Genomic DNA, 21,863 nt, shown 5'->3' with positions numbered 1-21,863 from the left:
AACAGTAAAGTTAAGTTGATGTGATTCTGTCTCTAGTCTCTATCTGACTAGTTAAATTAGCTGTGCAGTGCTGCCAGTGCATCTCTTGGCCTGTCTGTCTGTCACACAACAATTTATTGCGTGAACATTCGCATGGATTAAGGCCCAAGGGCAACGGTGTTTATAAACGGTAGCTTGATCACCGCACGTGCACATGCTTTCCAGCAGCAACATCTGTGTGGTGACCAGTACAAAATGTAGCGTGATAGAACTCCTAAATGACAATGTTTATAGTCTCTCAATCAAGGTTATAAAAAAGTTAATACAATATGGAAACCAAATGATTTACATTGGAATGGGCATAATGCCAGGTCAATATAAATGCACATCCCTCAGTAAATAATAACCATCAGGGATCAAGTATTGCTCTCATGCATACTATAAAACACAGTGATACGGTATGGCAAGCCATTTTAGCTTTTATACATTCACATGATATGGGTTTTTGATTTCAATACTTAAAATGTAAATATTAAGAGTGTGATTTCTAGTAGTAACCATATTTTTGATATCAGGAATGACATTTTACACTAGTAAAAACTAGGAGCAAACTTTTTTTAAAAGGAGGGAGGTTTGTAGTGGGAGCAGTGGGGTGTCAAGTGTGAATGTGTGGCAAATAGTTTACATGGCTCATGGGTCAGGTAGGAGGGCCCCTTAACAGAATTTTGCTTAAGGCCCCAGGGAAGTCAGGATCGGCTCTGTCTGTTGATGTTTCTTTAGCCGAACACAGAATAAGCTCTAATAGCGCATTGTGGGATATTAATGTGTCTTATAACACAGCCTGTTCTCTAGTATCAGGTAAAATGTTAAGAAACAAAAGAAATTTTAAACAGGGATAGAAATTTCCATTGACAAATTAATTAATTCATTCATTCATTCATTTTCTACCGCTTATCCGAACTACCTCGGGTCACAGGGATCTCAGGAATCATCGGGCATCAAGGCAGGGTACACCCTGGACGGAGTTCCAACCCATCACAGGGCACACACACTCTCATTCACTCACGCAATCACACACTATGGACAATTTTCCAGAGATGCCAATCAACCTACCATGCATGTCTTTGGACCAGGGGAGGAAACCGGAGTACCCGGAGGAAACCCCTGAGGCACGGGGAGAACATGCAAACTCCACACACACACAAGGCAGAGGTGGGAATCGAACCCCCAACCCTGGAGGTGTGAGGCAAACGTGCTAACCACCAAGCCAACATGCCCCGCCCCATTGATAAATAAATAATTGAAATAATATAGTAATCATAAAATAAATCAGCAATTAAAGTAAAAAAATAAAAAAGGTGGGATGAAGCTTTCAAATTAAATATTTCATGCAAATTCAAAGAAAGTCAATAATACATAAAATTGTATGAAGATGAAGAAGACAGGAAGGCAGTGATATAATGGTTGGTGCTCCCTCTCCACCCTCAGGCTCCTACAGCGCCAGTCAGGGGATTCAGCTCATTCGACAGGATGTGGCACGATACATTGAGAAGAGAGACGGAGGCATCAAGAGCAATCCAGACAACATCTACCTCACTGCTGGTGCCAGTGACGGCATAGTGGTACCCACACACACACACACACACACACACACACACACACACACACACACACACACACACACACACTCTCTCTCTCTCTCTAACAGCCTCCAGTTCAGCATCAAATAATCTGCTACAGTTGTAGAACATTGACAGGTTTAATGATCACATCTGATTAAAAGGTTACCTGTTTAGCTTGTTAACTAGTTATCGTAGTGCATGTTTATCAAGTCTCTCTCTGTCTCTCTCTCTCTCTCTGTCTCTCCCCCTCTCTCTCTCTCTCTCTCTCTCTCTCTCTCTCTCTCTCTCTCTCTCTCTCTCTCTCTCTCTCTTTCAGACAATGTTGAAGCTGCTGGTCTCAGGCGAAGGATCTTCTCGGACTGGAGTGATGATCTCCATCCCTCAGTACCCGCTGTACTCCGCCGCTCTGGCCGAGCTCGCCGCTGTGCAGATTAATTATTATCTGGATGAGGAATCATGCTGGAGTTTGGACATCAGAGAGCTGCAGCGTGCTGTGGAGGAAGCCAAGAAACACTGCACACCTCGAGTCCTGTGTATCATCAACCCTGGAAACCCAACCGGTAAAAAACAAACCTCACTGTGGGAGCTGCAGACTCTATCCCTAAAAAAGAATACAGCAGCACTTACTTTTATCAGTCACTTTCTCATGTCTAGGTCAGGTGCAGAGTCGACGGTGTATTGAAGACGTAATCCGATTCGCCACGGAGGAAAAGCTGTTTCTATTGGCTGACGAGGTGTGTTAAAAAATGTAACCCCGCCCAATCCTTCATCTAAATTTTATTTTGTTTTCTTTCGTTCTGTTTTCCTTCCTTCCTTCATTAATTTGTTTGTTTCTTTCTTCCTTTGTTTGTTTCATTCATTCTTTTGTTTTTGTTCTTTCTTTCTTTTTTCCGTTTCTTCTTTTTCTTCCTTTCTTCCTTCCTGACGTTTTGCCTTTGTTCATTTGTTCCGATCGTTTGTTTGTTAGTTTGTTAGTTAGTCTCTTTCTTTCTTTCTTTCTTTCTTTCTTTCTTTCTTTTTTCTGTCGTTTGCTTGTTTGTTTGTGTCTTTCATTTTTTATTTTCTTCCATCATTTGTTTCTTCCTTCCTTTCTTTCTCCTCCTTTTTCCCTCTTTCATGCTATTTTCTCGGATGTCCTTTTTACAGGTTTATCAGGACAACGTGTACGCAGATGGCTGTGAGTTTCACTCGTTTAAGAAGGTACTGTTTGAGATGGGGCCGGAGTACTCTGAGAGACTGGAACTGGCCTCGTTTCATTCAACATCCAAGTGCTACATGGGAGAGTAAGAGAGCTAATATGCTAAATGTTTAAATAAATTTAATAAGGTAGATGTCTTCATTTTACATTTACCATTTAGTTTACTAGCATGCTTCGCTAGTTTGCTAGCAAAATGGATCCTGGCTGTATGAACACAGCACAACACAGTAGTTCACCTAGTGTTGTAACTTGGCCAGTTTTAATAATAAATTACCAGATATAATGGTAGCTGACTTGCTAGTAAACTAGCAAGTTAAATTAAAATACCATTTTAAAATACATTAAAATACATATCCTTAGCTAACATGATAGTAAAGTTCTGTTTGACTAGCTGCCTGGCTGAATTAAAGAAGTTAAGCTACAAGTGTCAGGGCTCCTGGGTTTAAGTTCATTGCTAAAAACCCAGAGCTCTACATCTAACTGATAAAAGTAGACAGATGCTAGATGTTTGTTCCATCTTCTCTAAGGTGTGGGTTTCGCGGTGGCTACATGGAGGTGGTGAATTTGGACTCTGAGGTCAAGGTTCAACTGACGAAGCTGGTGTCAGTGCGTCTGTGTCCACCTGTAACTGGACAGGCTTTACTCGACCTGGTGGTAAATCCTCCTGAACCGCATGAACCCTCGTATGACACCTTCATCAAGGTGCTTAAAACCTTCAAAGGTGTAGTGTGATGTCCATTTTGATTTGATTTTCACCATAAAAAAGGTGAGAAGTTTAAAACGGTGTTGTCTGTGCTGCTTTCTGTAGGAACGCTCACACACATTGGCTGAATTAGCTAAGAAAGCTAGCATGACACAGCAGATCCTTAATCAGGTGCCAGGAATCCAGTGTAATCCAGTCCAGGGAGCCATGTACACCTTCCCCCGCATTCACATTCCACCTAAAGCCATCTCCATTGCCCAGGTACATCGCCTAAATGTCCTGGGGTGGTTTAGTGAGTTTAGAATTAGCATTAAAGTGTCCTGTGAGCTGAAGCTGTTGCTTTTTGTAATCCTGTACAGGAGAAAGGTCAGGCTCCGGATATGTTCTACTGCATGAGACTGCTCGAGGAGATGGGCATCTGCCTCATACCCGGAAGTGGATTCGGGCAGAAAGATGGAACATACCATTTCAGGTTTGTAAAGCAAATAAAAAGAATTGAAATAGCTAATTAACATGGTGTTAGGAAGCTAGCAGTGCTAAATAGCTACGTGTAGCTAACTGACTAGATGATATACAGACTCAAATGTGTGCCATGTAGCAGTGTTGCCTAGGTAATGTTATGTTAGGTATGTTAATGATTTGGACTTTTTTAGCATGTGTCGAAGAACTGAATGTTACGATTCAATTTTTATCATTTAGAAGTATTAGCCACATGAAGATTTCGTTCAGATTGTTAGTTAGATGAATGTTTACATTAAACTCGACCGGTTACAGTTTATATTAGATGAACATCCAGTTAGCAGAGTTAGTACAGATTAGATTAGCATTTTGTTTCACCTAGATGGGTTTAGTTTTGTATGAGATTAGTTTTGTGTTTTAATTTTTGTTTTAATATTTGACTGACTGAGTAGTGCAGTTTTGACATGAACAATTTCCTACTGGTCAGGATGACGATCCTTCCTCCAACTCAAAAGTTGAAAACTGTTTTGGAAAAGATAAAAGAGTTTCATCAGAGTTTCACACAGCAGTTTTCATAAACTCATAAACTCACAGTGAGAGGATGCAGGACCACGTCAACATAAATCAATCATGTGAGTTCAACCTGCTTTCTGGACTTCAACCCAGTCAGAGACCAGAGGGTTCAATAGAGCGTGTTTAATCTGGAGCTGAGCTGATTTCCCCTGATTTTTTGGCTAAATTGTTTTTTAAAATGTGAAAAAAAAAAAAACTATATATATTTTCCAATTAAAAAACAGAATGCTTTGAGTTGTCGATTTTTTCCCCAAACTTCCCACAACCTACAAATGTCTCATTGTCATATTTAAATTTGTGTATCAAATTACAAGATCGGTGTCGACCTAACAGTTATTTTTACACACAGAATTAAAACAGGCTGTTAAAATATATGTCTATATATTTTTGCTTTTATTGATATGTTTTCAAGGCCAAATTACAACCTTATTATATTACATTAGCTCATGGTCACCTGAGGTCACATCAATATACCAACAAACACTATAAAGTGAACCGTTGTTTATTAATGTTATGCATAAAGGCTCTAATATATGCTCTAAAAAATTAGTGCAGTTACTAGATCATGAGTTTAAGTGTGTCGATGAGTTTGTCTATGTGGAAGAAGGCAGTTTCAAATCAAATCATGTCATGAAGCTTTTATTTTTATTTCAACTATACATAGTTGTATATAGCAGTAGATAGAGAAATGAAATGTTTCTCCATGACCATGGTGCTACATAAAACCAGACAGAGCTAAGGACTTAGTAAAAAGTAAGTTGTCATCGTGTGCAACCCGGCTAACCACCATATGTGTGTGTGTGTGTGTGTGTGTGTGTGTGTGTATATATATATATATATATATATATATATATGTATATATATATATATATATATACATATATATATATATATATACATATATATATATACATATATATATATACATGTATATTATGGCATGCCATTTAGGAATTATTCATGAGAGAATTGAGTGAAAACTCGGAATATATTGAATGAAAAGTCTGAATATATTGAATGAAAACCTCGGAATATATTGAATGAAAACCTCGGAATATATTGAATGAAATGTCTGAATATATTGAATGATCCCTGACGTCATCAAGACGCACCCGATATCTTGTTATGTTTAGGCAGAATGACTAATGGCATAACTTTAGGCAGAATGACTGAGTCAGCGATAAACTTATTTGCTGCAATTTTAAGAATAGAAAAGATGGTTAACGTGTTTAACAGAGCGTGCACGGCCTAAAGTGGTGCCGTAAACCACTCTAGTGTCAGACTACGGGTGAAGAAATGTATTCGCTATTTCACCAAGGAAGGTGAAGGAAGGTTTCCCCTATTTACATATCTAACAGACACAGATCAAGATCACTAATTTGGATCTCTTTTTGTGTCCACTTCACTACTGTCTGCCTATTGTCTGATGCTAGGTAGCTGGGTTAATATGGGTTTGTAATAGCCGAATTGGTTGTAAATTGTAAATAATTCTATTGTTATAAACTTTCAAATTACACTAGGTCATCTCACTGTATCCAAAAGACAGATATTTGCAGGTTTAAAGAAATTTAACAAAGTCACCAGTCTTGCATGACTTTTCCAATACTTCAGGCATATTGTGTCTTACACCTGTCAATTCAGCAGCGATATCTGTCTTTTGGATACAGTGAGATGACCTAGTGTAATTTGAAAGTTTATAACAATAAAATTATTTACAACCAAATCTGCTATTACAAACCCATATTAACCCACCTACCTAGCATCAGACAATAGGCAGACAGTAGGGAAGCTGACACCAAAAGAGAGCCAAATTAGTGATCTTGATCCGTGTCTGTTAGATATGTAAATAGGGGAACATTAAAGTTGGCCTCATATTCACAGATTCAAGTTTCCTGAGTCAATAACTCCTGAACTAAAGGGTGTTACTACACAAATAACACCTCTTTTTTATCGTAGTAATGTAGAGAGGCAGCTACAAGCCAATTGTCCTCAAAATTAGCTTTACTCCGCGGTGGACAAAATGTGCAGATGACTGAGAAACAGATTCCAAGGGACCGTCTGCAAAGTGCAAAACCCGAAAAGCGAATACTAAAAAACAGTCAATAACCACTGTAATACACTGTACTGTCACCAAATTCAGCTGACACATCACCGATGTCCTGATAGTTATACTACAACACTTGTTAGGGGGAAATGTCTTTTTGTTTAATTTTTATGATTGAATGAATCACGGTCTCTTGGAATCTGTCTCTTAGGTGTTCGCACAGAGACTTCTATTTTGTCCAACGCGGAGGAAAGCTGATTTTGAGGAAAATCGGATTGTAGCTGTGTTGTAGCTGCCTTTCTACATTACTACGATAAAAAAGAGGTGTTATTTGTGTAATTAGAGCGTTTAACTCCGGATTTATTGACTCAGGAAACTCAAATCAGTGAATATGCAGCCAACTTTACTCAAGTGATATCGGGTGCATCTTGATGACATCAGAATCCATTCAATATATTCAGACTTTTCATTCAATATATTCAGGATTCATTCAAAATATTCAGACTTTTCATTCAATTCTCTCATGAATAATTTCCTAAACGGCATGCCATTATATTTATATATAAATATAATGCGGGACCCAGCAAGACCAAATTAAGGGAGAGGGGTTGAATATTTTTAATATATGATCACATAACATTCAAGCAACAAGTTCTCTAGATAGTTAAGGTATTTTCCATACATTGAAAGAATGCTACTTGGAACATTCTTTGATTTGAGATTCAGCCTTCTGGTATTCAATTACGCAGTGTATTGAGTCGTGTGTTTCTTGCTAAACCAAGCTCTTCCTCATTCAGAACAAAATGCAGTGTGTGTGTGTGTGTGTGTGTGTGTGTGTGTGTGTGTGTGTGTGTGTGTGTGTGTGTGTGTATGTGTGTATGTGTGTGTGTGTGTGTGTGTGTGTGTGTTTATGTATGTATATTTGTGTGTGTGTATGTGTGTGTGTGTGTGTGTGTGTGAGAGAGAGAGAGAGATTGAGAGAGAGAGAGAGAGAGAGAGAGAGAGAGACTGCAGACACACACTACACACTACACACTACACCTGCATTGATCCACTGCACACACCAGAGGGCGCTGTGCTCTTCTGTCTGTAACACGCAATATTACACCGAGATTCTGTGCGCACTGAAAATAGACAGATAGCCAGTGTTACAGTCTGTAAGACAAACTTCCAGCTACATGAGACGGACAGACTGTTACAGGATTAGATTACAGTATACCTTATTAGTTTGTACTCTTCACTTTCGCTTGTGACTTTAAAAGACCCCCCCCCCCCCCCAAAAAAAAAAACCGAACAAATTTCAACATTTACAAATAAGACGCCGTTTTTCTGACCCTGCTGTTTGTTTACCACAGAGCGATGGCTGCTTTGTCATATATACAGTACATGTTTACAGAAAAAGTTCAGTACAGTACCACAAAAATAAACTGCTCTCTGTTCCCTTACTAAATGGCTCTCTTCTGCTCTTTGAGTTGGTAAGAAAAATACATATAGTTTCCATATAGTCATGCATTTTTCAGATCTGCCACAGAGTCAGTGAAGAAAATCAATGACTCAGTCATCAGTCCAGAACAACCCCCCCTCACCCGCACCCCAAAGAAAACACTTATTACAGTTTATTAACATCAGCTGACAGAAAATGGTGAGCGAATTATAAAAACCTAAATGACTCATCACACTTCAGTGTTTTGCCATCTGGTTTTTTGGAACATTTTCTCCATCCCTCCATTTAGCACAGGCGTTAATGACGGTCATTAAAAAGAAAGCAGCTCTCAGAGAAAGCCAACACCAATCTGCGGTGGCCATTTTGGAACCTTATAGAGGGAAAACATTGAAGCAGAGGAGAAGCACACATAGTCTGTTTGAGAGCACAAACTCAATCAGCCTCAGGGTTTGAGGAGTGGTGGAGATGCAGATTTTTACACTTCAGTATCTATTCTTACATTGTACACTGCCATATTACCATTACTAACTAGCTTGTGTGGTAATTTGGTGTGGTAATTAGCTAGTTGGATAACTCGGTATCAGTTTGCAGGGTTGTTTCATTTAGTGAATGTATTTCAGTCTCTCTGATGGGGTGATGGAACGTCAAAGAGAGAACCCTGAGAACCTAGGGCTGTATTCAATTAGCAAAAGTTTGAGGTAATCATTGTGTGTATATTGCCTGCATGTAACACCTGACAGTGTTTGACATTAGTGTCAAGGGCACCATCTTAAATAGAAGTAGAAGCTTGGGATGTAAATGTTCTATGAATGTAGTGGCATGGAATGTAGAAGCATGGAATCTTTGGAATATAGTAACAAGAAAATGCATATTTCCATAAATTTCACTCTCAAAACAAACAAGCATTATGATCTCTCCTGTATCTATCAGGATAATAAAGAAGCCCATGCCAGTCTGTACCATGTACACATGAAATCATCGAATATATAGCATTTCTGCTGTCGGAGTGAAGTGTGCTGTAGTTAATGCACCTGTCTATGCTTAGAGCAAATCAGCTCGGGCGGATTGGAACGTAGGAAATAGTGAGGCATAGTTGGGCAAATGGTGGATGCTAAATTTAAAGAGAATATAAATTTAGTGGAGAAAAGTGAGAGAGCGAGAGAGAGAGAGAGATGGTAACAGCTCAGGACATATAAGTGGAGAAAACTTTGTGTCACGATTGCACACACACACACACACACACACACAATTCTTGCTATAAAATGAGCATCTCTCTGGTCTTGTTTAGCAATATATTTATGCTTTCCCCATGATACACCTACACACACACACACTTACTTTAAATGTCTAAAATCATTGTGCTGACTTCAAAGTAGGTTGCTAAGGTAACCAGGTGAGTGGAAGTTGATTAGTGTGGCAGTCTTTTGCCAGGCTAGTAATGCAAGAGAGACAGAGTGAGAACTAAACACCGCCTCGGTGGAGATGCAAATAATGGCACTTCACTGAAACACTGTGTTCAGTTTTTCTCTTAATAAAATTGAAAATTTGGCAAAGGAGTTGGAAGATCGGTTGGAAGTTTTTTTCTCTCTCATGTAGTTTATACATCATGACGGCACTTTGAAAAATAATTAGGACACAGCCAGACTACACACACCGTCCCTAGTGAGTTTGGACATTTCCTTCTTGGATATGTCCTTCACTCAATACAGACACCCCCCCCCCCCCCAATTTATGTTAACACCTCTGATTTATAACCTCCTCCTCAGAAGGAGCCATCACTAAGTGGGCTATGTCTCATTTTACATCACCCCACTAAATCTGTCACCTCTCCAGCCACAGCTATTGTGTCTTGATCTATTTTTAGTTTATCTAAAGTACTCGGACTGGATAGATTTCAAAAAGTGTCTTGCAGCTGTGGAGCGTGTGCTTCTCGGGCTTCGTCCCAAACCACACACTGCTGTAAATAAATAAATATCATGGCCCCTTGGGTGACATTTACGACCATATTCAATGACAGGGGTGTCGTTTTGATATGATAACAGGGGCTACATCACAAATCTTAAATACTACTGTGCTAAATAGCATATTAGCTTGACATTTTTACAATTACATTTTCTTTCATTTATTATTCAGGTACCTTATAGTGAGCATGTTATGTCATGCCTAGGCCACACTGAAATTAATTTCATATGAACTATGGAAATTTGTCTTATTAGGTATGCATTTTACTGCAAAAAAGCATAACAAAACAAACGATATGGAGGCAGTCAATGGCTGATTATTGGGTTGCCTTGATTTGGTCAATGAAGGTGTGATTTAATGTAGGTTAGTCCTATTCAGGTGATCATTTCATCTTTCTGTTTCACAACATTTTCAGTTATACTGCTGAACATAAGGAATCAGGAGACTCGCTTTACACTAATACAAGGAAGCAGATGCACAGCAGGCAGCAGAGGGAACACACCAGCAAACTGGTACAACCACCAGTGCGAGAAGTTCTAGTGGTAGACACATAGTAGATCCACAATATCTATCACATGGTGACATGTTCATGCCTTGAATAGCAGTAAAACAGGGCATCATAATACACTGTACACCTCTTCTCCAACATATGTACCTGGAGACTAGAACCTCTCGATCCTTGATCTCACCAACTACCCCACTGGTCAAGGGCTTCCATGTCTCCAGACACACCAACCAATCCAAAAAGAGCATCCTTACCAGGTCTTTATATTTTTTCCACTGGTGTATCCGACATCCTTCCATCACCACAATTACAATTAAGAGTAGAAAAAAAGAAAGAAATTCTATTGTGGTGTTTATGCCAGGGTATGTCAGATATTACTCCACCACATTATCATTCTCTCTATTAAAGTTATAAACACAGCTTTTCATGTCATTGAGGAATCTCTTGTCATTTGGAGACTGGATATCTGCAACTCACTTCTGGCAGGTCTTCATATGAATGCAATCCATCCTCTGCAAATTATTCCAATCACAGCTGCATGACTTGTTTTCAACCTGCCTACTGTAAGTTCTCACACACCCACCCACTGCCGTGCTCCCTCCACTGGTTTCTGCTAACTTCTTGCATCAGAATCAAAACACTGATGAGGAGCAGTGGAGGATCAGAGGACAGGGTTCAGGCCGCAGCACTGGCACTGTTGGTCCCTTGAGCAAGACAGTTAACCCTTTCTGCTCCAGGGGCGCTGTATCATGGCTGACCCTGTGCTCTGACCCCAACCTCCAAGGTTGGGATATGCAAAGAAAGAATTTTACTGTCCTGTAAAGTATATGTGACAATATAGAAGATTTTTCTTCTGGTGCTTTCCTACAAAGCCAAAAATGAACCAGCACCTTCTTACCAAACTCTTGTCACTTCTCACACTGCACCTTGCTCTCTCTGATCTGCTAGCAATGCTCAACTGATCCCACCGTCTCTCAGGTTGAGGTTGGTATACACAATACTTTTCTGTTCTGGCACTGAGGTGGTGTACTGAACTTAGCCTAGATGTCTGAACAGCTGAGTCATTTAGGTCACTTAAGACTGAGGTACAGGACAGAGCCAACTTCGAGAGGCACACAGCTGTACAAAATATTGTAAACTTTGTGTGTGTGTGTGTGTGTGCATATGAGAGTGTGCTTGTGTGTGTGTGTGTGTGTGTGAGAGAGAGAGAGAGAGAGAGAGAGAGAGAGAGTAGAGAGAGAGAGAGAGTAGAGAGAGAGAGAGAGAGAGAGAGAGAGAGAGAGAGAGAGAGAGAGAGAGAGAGAGAGAGCCCTGTCACCTTTTACATATGTTTCATCAAAACATCCAGCTCCCTTATCTGTCACATTACTACTTGTAACGTTTTTTTTAAATCTGGGATATGATAGTCTCACAATTTCACACATTCTAATTTTGCTTGCTATGTCAGATTTGATATCCAGCCTGACCCCTAAATTGACTTAAGTAAAATGCCACGGTTGTATCGCTGTGCCCTTTCGAAGTGCCTCGCTGAGTGACGAGTGCTGCTGTGCTACTTTTGTTAAGAAATAGAGGAATTCTGTTGTCACCATCTTTAACAAATCACTTGGAACTTTAATATACTGTATGCTATGCTGTTTCTAAGCTTCACTGCATGTCAAAATTTGTTCAACCTTTATAATTATATTTATATTAAATAGAATTTTAACTTTTCACATTACAAATTCAACATATTTCTGAGTTAATTTTATTGAAATGTTTGACTCCTAATTAATGCAACACACACAGGTGTGCCTCATCCAGCTAGCCAAGCTGACTGTAGCTCGGTTGTTTTAAATCATGAGGAACTTGTAACAGTGACAGTTCTTGAAGAAGGAGAGAAGATAAACGACAGTAATGTCAAGCAACGCGTTGGAGATGCTGAACATACGTTGGACGCTGCTGTCAGTCACGTGACCGTGAGCCTTGCTGAAGACGGGAATCCCGGGGAGCGCACAAGCTCTTTTCCACAGGATCACCGGTTCTGACAGGGAGCGCACGAGCTCATTTCCACAGGATCACCGGTTGGGACAGGGAGTGCACGAGCTCATTTCCACAGGATCATCGGTTGGGACAGGGAGCGCACGACAGGACAGGACAGACTTTTCGCTAAAGGCGGCAAACACATGCGCGCACGCACACACGCACACACGCACACGCACACACGCACACGCACGCACACACACACACACACACACACACACACACACACACACACACACACACACACACACACACACACACACACACACACACACACACAGGTATTTTCTGAATGGTCTGCGATTAAAAGAGTCCAAATGTCCAGTGCGGAAGAGAAAACGAACTGCTCGAGCCAAACCGGTAAGAGAACTAATTTTAGCCAGTCAGAGATTTATAACAGACACTTTGTGTTAAGTATTTAAGGGTTTCTGACTTAACTGAGGGCTGAATCTAAAACTGCCCTTTATTTACGCACTTGGTAGAATGTAACATAGTGGTGTTTGTAGTGCACTTTATATCAGTGCGGCTCCATTGTGGATTAAGCCGCTTTGATAATGGACTTGATTTACCTGAATATCTAGGTGTATTTGTACAAAAGTAAATGAAAACGACGGCTTTAGAGTGTGGAAATATGTAACCTGTCGGGCGATTATTATTATCAGTAAGTATTATTATTGTTGTTGTTGTTGTTGTTGTTGTTGTTGTTATCATTATTATTATTATTATTGTATTATTTTCTCTTGCATTTTTCCTCACACGAACTAGCAACATGCTAATGATAAAACAGTATTTTTAATTATAGACGAATGAATGGAAACAGGGATTCTTTTTTATCACCTCATTATTAATTATTTCTGATATCAATAATAATAATAATAATAATAATAATACAATTTTTTATTTTGTTGTAGACGTCCTCAGTGTGTGTATAAATATATATATATATATATATATATATATATATATATATATATATTAAATATATATATATATATATTACATTACATCCTCTTTATTCACGTAACATTTACATACTGAGGACGTGTAAATACACGTGTACTGTATATAGTTTCATCTAAATAATTGCACTTTCATTTTAAATCACAGGTTTAAATACATGTTTTCATTTAATTTAATTAAACCCTTTCTAATAAGGTGTGATTTCAATATAAGCTCATTCACAAATTTGCATAGCAGAGGGTCGACATAATCTAAGGATAATAAAACCCTTTAAAGTTTTTTTTAAAGAAGTAGCAGTTATTCATTCATTCATTCATTTATTTATTTTAACAAAGTACTTTAGTACAAATAATCTAGAAGCTATATATATATATATATATATATATATATATATATATATATATATATATATATATATATATATATATATATATATATATATATATAAAATGATAAACATGCGTGTTAAGCTAAGGCAAAAGGTTATTAAGACGCTGTTTGGTAAGCATACCGCTGGTCCAGAATGCTTGTGTGTGATTGGATGAAGATCCTGTCAGTCATTTTATAGACACTATAATGTATAGGCATCTGTAGACTCTGGAGGCTGAGCTTTGTAAACATAGGTGTGATTCATTCATATATCAAACTGACTTACACCTATGAGACCTAAACTTCATTTAACAAAGTCACCAGTTTTGGTAACACTTGATAACAGGTTTCTGCCATGGGAACAAGATAGTGCATTTTGTTTTTTTGTCTTCCTGATATTAAGAGAGGAAAAAAGAGAGCACAATTGTTTACATATGCTATAACGTAAGTGACAACAGTAGTTAACTTACTTTCATGATGCTCCACAACATTAACTGTAAATTAGCAAACTGTAAACTGTAATTGGATGAAATGTATGTCATTCTTTATTTAATTAAAAATACATTGAGGATGAGCTGCTATAGGTTGTTTAGTTATAGCACAGTAATCCACTTTCTCACCACCACGTCCTTGATTATTTAATTGCAAGCTTTGTTGTGTTTTATTGCTGTTATTTATCAAGAGGAAGATTTACACTTCAGTTACAGTAAGTAATGTGATTGCCTTTTGTTTTTTGTGGTCTTTTAAAAGTGGGGTCTCCATTGTTTGAGAAATACGGGCGATATGGCGGAGAGAGTGTTCAGTGCGCATGTGTGACATTAGCTGAAAGCGGTTTTAACATTGACATGGCGGATGAAAACAAAGAAAGAAAGCGAATAAAGGCTTACGATAAGGCAAGAAGTAGGACCCGTGTTAATATAGGATCAGCAGCAACTGAAGGAGCAGGAAGTTGGCGCATATTCACAGATTGGAGTTTCCCGAGTCAATAACTCCTGAGCTAAATGCTATTACTACACAAATAACACCTCTTTTCTATCGTAGTAATGTAGAGACGCAGCTACAACGTTTTGCTAGTAACAGCGTTTAGCTCAGGAGTTATTGACTCAGGAAACTCCAATCTGTGAATATGCAGCCAACTTTATGTAAGTCGCCGAGGCGCTTTTTTCCTTCTCGATAGGTGAGTAACGTTGGTTTTGCTTTGTTACACAGAACTAATATATGCCTTTGTCCTTTGCATGATTATGCTTGTGTGTCATTTTTGCTTGTTTGTTTATCTGCAATCGTATTGTTTTTCCCTTCAGCTATGATAAAGACACATTTCTTTCCATTAGTTGCCTGGGTTACGTATGTATGTGTGGGCGGAGCTATCAATACAGGGGTGGGACCCATTTGGGTTAGGGGCGTGTTTGTTTTGGTGATTTCAAATGTCAACATTTATGATTGTCTGGTTTTAGATAGATAGATGTATGGATTGATGTTTTATATTAATAATGAGTAAATATGTGTTAACATTTCTCAGCTATGAAAGAAAGTGAGAGCAATATCTGTCAAGCGCTGTCCCAAAGCTCATTATGCCTTCATCCCTTTATTTCTCACACCCACAACAATTAGCCCTCGTTTGGTTCTCTTGATCTTTATGGCACACACACACACACACATACACACACACACACACACACACACACACACACACACACACACACACACACACACACACACACACACACACACACACACACACACACACACACACACACTTTATTCAAATATACCTCTTCTTTAACACTTTATGTCAAGGGAGTCTGGGTTTATTGTCCTTCCACCGTGAATGAGTGAAGCACACAAAAGTTGTGGTTGTACAGTAGTCCTGTACTATGTGCTGACTGAGTCACTGGCCTTGGTGCTGAACCAAACAATTTCTTACCATTGCACTGGCCAAAAAAACCCAAAACAAACTTTCTATGCTTTACACTACCACCACAATCTTTTTGAACATTTGATAGCTGTTGCCAGTGTAGGTTTATGTGCAGTTGGTCAAGCTCCTTGTCTGTTAGCACTTTTCTATATCTTATTTTGACATGTTGGTGGGTTGGGGACATCTCTTCATGGTCTCCAGCATGTTCTCGTGCAGTCTTAAAAGACTGCAGCCGTTTTTTAAGCTCTAGGGTAAAATATGAAGTCTGCTTTCCTTCATGCTGCACCTCAGAGAAGTTTGTGTGATATTAGTCAGTGTCCTGTGCATTCTCTGTACATAAGTACTCCTAGACTTCTTTGGATACATCCAATCATCTAAATGGCGGTGGCCAAATAACTCAGATGGAGAGAAATACTAGGCCCGGGTTACACCCCCCCATAGCCTGTGTCTCAAGTATCCCTCGCACCATCCCCTTGAGAGTTTCACTGTCCAACCAGTCTTAAAATTTGAGATTAGACCTTTACAGCTTGGATCCAAAGTGGGCACCCTGGTTGGGCAATATTCTTTTAGGATATCCAGATAACAAACAGCTGATCCCTTGGCTGCAGTTTGCATGGGTAAGTGTAAGTATATACCTTCTATCAACAACTGATGGCAGAACAGGTGCTCATCCTCCTTGTTGATTTTCTGCTGGAGCAAGAAAGAGCTGAGTCAACTGGCTTGGTTTCAGTTACATTGTAATGTTGTTATTTATGTTATACTGGTAACATGCTTGCATTGCCCACCACAGTTTTTGTGCTTTCACCAGCACAGTGTCTCTTTCAAGAAAGGCTGCGAGCTCTTCAGTGACCTTCTGTTGTTGAATGAAGGCCTCTAACAGATGCTGGCAGAAACACAGAAATACACAATCTCTAATCATTTGCTTTTTTTCCAGCTTTGATTTCACACTGTGTGCTTTCTCTACTAGTGTTATAAGCAGAAAGCAAAATCACACAAACTGCATAGGATGAAGGATGGTTAACTCCTACTATTCTGTCAAAAAGCTATGTTTTCATACTTCTAGTGTGAGGTTTTAAGCTTGAGTGATACGATGAATTTAGTGCCCATGATCTATAGGTTTCAATTAGGCAGTCTGTAGTTTTCCTGAATAGAGATTTAATAATTTATTTTTAGGAAATATATTATTTAACTTATTATTTATTTTTTTTAATATTTATTTATTTATAGGAGTCTCCAATGTCAGGGCTTTGTAACAGTCAGAGGTAGCTTCTACAGGATTGAGAAATTTCACACTTTGCGATTTCTTAGTAACTTAGTTCTTTTCACTATTGTTAATAAAATAAAAAAGACACTGTTTATAGCTGTTGTAACATGCTTCACAGAGTTTCTAAAACATGAAATGCAAATGAAAAAAAAATATTACTTGCTGTTCTTAATAAATACATTGCACTGGTTTAGGAAAATACCTGAATTCAGTGAACTATGAGTAATGCTGCTTCCTGTCAGGTGACATCACACCAACCAATCAATACTAATTTTCCTAACAGCACTCTTTATCCCTTAACTGTTTAACTAACAAGTTTATCTGACTAGTCAACTATTTAATTATTCATATATAATATTTATCTATATTCTAGTTTTTCAGTCTAACTGACTGTCTAGAATCTTTGTTTACACATACATTTTGTTTTATATAATATGTAATTATATCTTCCTGAAAACTCTGTATGTATCCCCCTCAAACCTCCCCTCAAAGCTCTGTTCAAAACAGTCAATTACATCGGTCTCACTTACAGGATTACAGCCAATTACATGCAAATCCACTGCTGAAAATGCTGTTGGCAAGAGACAGACAGAGAAAGATGAGTGGATAATTGTAGATGTTAGAAGGTTAAGATAAGTTGCTATGGTTACAGATGGCTTTCAGTGTAGTAGTTTCATGAACTTTTATTTAGTCACATTTAGTAAAAGAATATTGTATCTGATTGTACAGTATCTGCAAGAGTGATTTTATGGCCCCAGATCTGTAACTTCAGTATTAATAAGAAAACGAAAAGAAGACTTAATGGTGAAGGGGTATTTTTTTTTTACATTTTACAATTGTAGATTTGTACAACTGAAACCAATTTTACATTTTTATGTAATTGTTCTGACAGTTGCATAGCACTGACACTGGAGACTGCTTAATAGATATGCTTTAGAATCTCAAAATGACAAAGATTAAGTAATGACTTTGCATTATAGATTTGCTGCATGTTCACAAATCTGATACCAACTGCAATTTAAAAACACTTTATTTTGTGTTTGATTTTTTTTGTCATCGGGATAAAAGCGGTAGAAAATGAATGAATGAATGAATGAATGAATGAATGATTTTTTGGTGTTTAAACAGTTTTCATCAGATCCCACTGGATTTGCGTGTGATAAATTTCAGTTATTTTTTTTTCCAGGAATAATTCATGATTTTTGTATTTTTTGTAAATTATGCACTTTATATGGACATCATCCTTTTGCAAAATCAGCACTGATTTGTGATATTAGTAAAATCAGTCTCTAAAGTTTACACAAAATGGGAAAAAAAGCTGTGGTTCTGCATGGGGGAAAAAGCCTTGTTGATGAGAGAGCTCAGAAGAGAATGAGCAGATTGGTTTGAGATGGCGGGAAGACTACATTACAAACGATCACTCTTTACAATCGTGGTGAGCTGAAAAGCATCACAGAATGTACAAAATATCTAACCGCGAGGTTATATTATTGGATTTGTGCAGCATATCCCAGAGATGCTCAATCAGTTTTGTTAAAATTTCTAGGCCAAGTTAACACATTTTCATGTCCTGAAAACTATGCTGGTTTAATTTTTAGAGCATTTTATAGCATGCTATCCTGTTTAAAGGGGCAACTGCCGTTAGGGAACACTGTTACCATAAAGGGGTGAGCTTGGTTTGCAGCGATGTGCATAACAGATACCAGAGCCCAAAATCTGAACCATTAATCATATGAGCATAATATCATAACATCACTGTCTGTAAGAGAAACACTGAGCACTAAGCACATTGACATAAATGATGAGTCATCCCATCCACATCCCACAATCATCGTCAGGGAGAGAAAGCCAGATTAAACACAGAAGATAATTGATGACAAATGTGCTGAAATAAAAAAAAAACAAAGCTGAAAAGATGTAGGGAGTCTTGGATTGAAGTATGTATTGAAAGATACATACGGAAGAAGATATGGAAGGATATAGGGACATGGAGAAGAATAGATGGAAAAGCCATACATGAAAATGATAAAGCACTTGAACATATCAAGCTGTTCTTCTTATAGTCATATATGTAGACACCTAAAAGTTTTAGAACATTTAAAAAAAAAGTAAATTGTCAAGATCTGTGTTTGCTATCAGATTACCACTGCCATTGGAACAAATCAGTACACAACACTACTAGGCTGAAAATGCTTCCAATCTTGCAACAAAGTGAAAACCTTTGAGAAAAACAAGTATTTCACATTCACGTAAAGTGAGCTTTGGACTGTGGCATTTGACCACTCAGTTTTATAACACTATACAAGATACCGGTAAATTCTTAGGCAAATTCTAAAAGAGACATTAAATTTCATTGTGAGGTTATATAATAAAGATATAATGTTGATGTCAACTCTGTACATAGTAATATGATTATTATACTTATTTTTTATGTTTAATAAACTGTGTTTATTCATTTGTTCTTGAGTTTAGATGTTCAGTTTCACACTGAGTTCCACTCTCGTAGTGGTAAAGAAGGATAATTAGAACATTCAAAGCATTATACTGTACATGATTTCCCCAATCACCAACAAACTGCAAATTAGTAATATTTGGTTACTTAGTAAATCAGAGCCCTTTGTTTAAATACTTCTTAGCACCTCAAAGATATACAAAAGCAAAGATATGTTGGCCGAGAAGTGCAAAACACATTAACAAATCCGAAAACAAAACAGCAAATAAAAAAAAAAAACAACAAATCTGAGAACAAATTAACAAATCCGAAAACACGACAACAATTCAGACATCGTTCAGGTATCGTTTGTGAATTGAAACTTACCGCTCATTGGACGAGACACCTTTCATTCACCTGTATATCTTGAACGACAGGTCTCTTGTCCAGTGATCGGTAGGTTTCCAATCACAAACTATATCTACCTTTTCCAGGTTGTCTGAATCTTGCACAAAACACATTAACACAATCAACAACCAATGGAAAAGGTAGGTATAGTTTGTGATTGAAACATTGTGATTCCGGGTTGTCTGACTTGTCGTTGTGTTTTCGGATTTGTTAATTTGTTTTTCAGATTTGTAAATTTATCTTCGGATTTGTTAATGTGTTTTCGGATTTGTTAATGTATTTTGCACTTCTTACCACCGTACACGAGCCTCCATACTGCCACATTAACAATATGACAGAATAGTACATCATTTGTTACTGTAGCAATCTATAACAATCTATTTTGTTGTGCTTTGGGACACAGCCATGGAGGAAAGAATCTCTGTAGGGTGTAATTTTAAACCCACTCAAACAGGCATATGGAAAATACGCACTATTTTTGATGCTCCGGAGCATTTCCATGAACACTCTTCAGAGAATTCTTACACACACACGCACACACTCGCACGCACGCACGCACGCACACACACACACACACACACACACACACACACACACACACACACACACACACACACACACACACACACACACACACACACACACACACACACACACAGGACCATAGCTTCAGTCTCACACCGAGTGAGTGATGAGGTGATGGTAGCAGATGCAATTGTCATTTGACGTTTACAGCTGCTTTATTTTTTACGGACACACACAGTTGTTAGTTCTCAGTCAATCAAAGGTACAGTACTACAGTAGCTTAAGAGAACACAGTATACACACACTGATACATACAAATGATGTGATATGTGTCTAAAGTTCTGAATATGAGTTCCTGAATATGTACCTAATGATAGCTCAGTTGATAAGGACACAGCCAAACCAAAAATCGCAACTTTTCTAGTTTAATACAATCTAGCTTACTAAATAGAATGAATTACATATGATGTCATTTATGTCACACTATTTAGATAAATAATTCTGTAGCTTCACCAATCAGCCAAAACAATAAAACCACTGACAACTGAGGTGAATAACATTGATTATCTCATTACAGTGGGAGTCATCAAGGGGGGTATATGATAAATTAGGCAGCAAGAGAACGGTGCGTTTTAGAAGATGAAGTGCTAAATGCAGGTAAAATGGGCAAGAGAAAGGATTTGAGCAACTTTGTCATGGGCCAAAATTGACAACTTTGACAAGAGCCAATAAATGTTATCTTCAAAACAGCAGGTCATGTGGGGTATTTCAGTGTGCAGTGGTTATAGCCTACCAAACGTGGTCTAACAAAGGATTGGTGAACTCACTCAGCTCAGAGTGCCCAATGAACACATGATCATCTGAACTGGGAAGAACTGAGCTGGTGGAGATGGTGTGATGCTCTGTGCAAGGTTCTGCTGGAGAACCATGGGCTTTGGCATTAATGTGGATGTTTCTTTAACAAGTACCACCTACATGTTTCAGACATGAACTGCACCCTTTCATGGCAACCGTTTCCCCTAAAAGCAATGGGCTCTTAGAGCAGAATAATTCACCCTATTACACTTCAAAAATTATCCAGGAATACAAGAAGGACCTACACTATAATAGGAAGGTGGCGTTATTATTAATTGTTGTACTTCCATGCTAACATCCAAAAATACCAAATACTATGCAATAATAATGCACTCCACAATAACTACAGTAGCACTAAATCCTTTCAGCAGTTTCTCTATGGCTGTGTGACCAAATTGCATCTGACCCAAACACGCACTACCTTAGTTCTTGATAGTGATAGTAGAAGGTCGCATCCTAAAATAGTGACCTTGCCTTTCAGTATGTCTGCTCGACAAGAAGAGAGAGTGATTGGTGGCCTAAAGTGAATGCTATCTGTCTTGGCCCTCATTGTGTTCCTGCGTCAGGTCTCTTGTAGTACTTAATCCTGACAGCATTGATGAGAGTTAAACAGTCAGTCTGAGCAGCC

The 21,863-nt window shown here is 38.3% G+C and overlaps 2 protein-coding genes across 7 annotated transcripts in view; both read left to right on the top strand.

Moving 5' to 3' along the window:
- The window catches only part of si:ch211-217a12.1 (alanine aminotransferase 2-like), a 51,752-nt gene extending 39,537 nt beyond the window's left edge, over positions 1–12,215 (top strand). For 2 of the 5 annotated variants that reach the window (XM_047817361.1, XM_047817363.1), the window contains 8 exons: positions 1,468–1,601; positions 1,918–2,161; positions 2,256–2,335; positions 2,748–2,884; positions 3,327–3,501; positions 3,608–3,763; positions 3,862–3,974; positions 10,400–12,215. In XM_047817361.1, coding sequence (XP_047673317.1) covers positions 1,468–1,601; positions 1,918–2,161; positions 2,256–2,335; positions 2,748–2,884; positions 3,327–3,501; positions 3,608–3,763; positions 3,862–3,974; positions 10,400–10,538 — 1,178 coding nt within the window. In that variant the 3' untranslated portion in view covers positions 10,539–12,215. Of the gene's footprint in view, positions 1–1,467; positions 1,602–1,917; positions 2,162–2,237; positions 2,336–2,747; positions 2,885–3,326; positions 3,502–3,607; positions 3,764–3,861; positions 3,975–4,448; positions 4,766–10,399 lie in introns of those variants that run through there. The other 3 variants (XM_047817360.1, XM_047817362.1, XM_027176934.2) reach the window with 3 other exon arrangements.
- Positions 12,216–12,362: 147 nt separating this feature from the next.
- LOC113662160 (zinc finger protein 385B-like) overlaps positions 12,363–21,863 on the top strand; it is a 26,427-nt gene continuing 16,926 nt past the window's right edge. For both annotated transcript variants that reach the window (XM_027176849.2, XM_047817368.1), the window contains exon 1: positions 12,363–12,868. In XM_027176849.2, coding sequence (XP_027032650.2) covers positions 12,652–12,868 — 217 coding nt within the window. In that variant the 5' untranslated portion in view covers positions 12,363–12,651. The remainder of the gene's footprint in view (positions 12,869–21,863) is intronic.

This window comes from Tachysurus fulvidraco, chromosome 8, assembly GCF_022655615.1.
Source record: "Tachysurus fulvidraco isolate hzauxx_2018 chromosome 8, HZAU_PFXX_2.0, whole genome shotgun sequence".
In the NCBI taxonomy this organism is placed as follows: Eukaryota; Metazoa; Chordata; class Actinopteri; order Siluriformes; family Bagridae; genus Tachysurus; species Tachysurus fulvidraco.
Note: the sequence above shows the minus strand (reverse complement) of the source record. Positions and strands in the feature narration are given on the sequence as shown.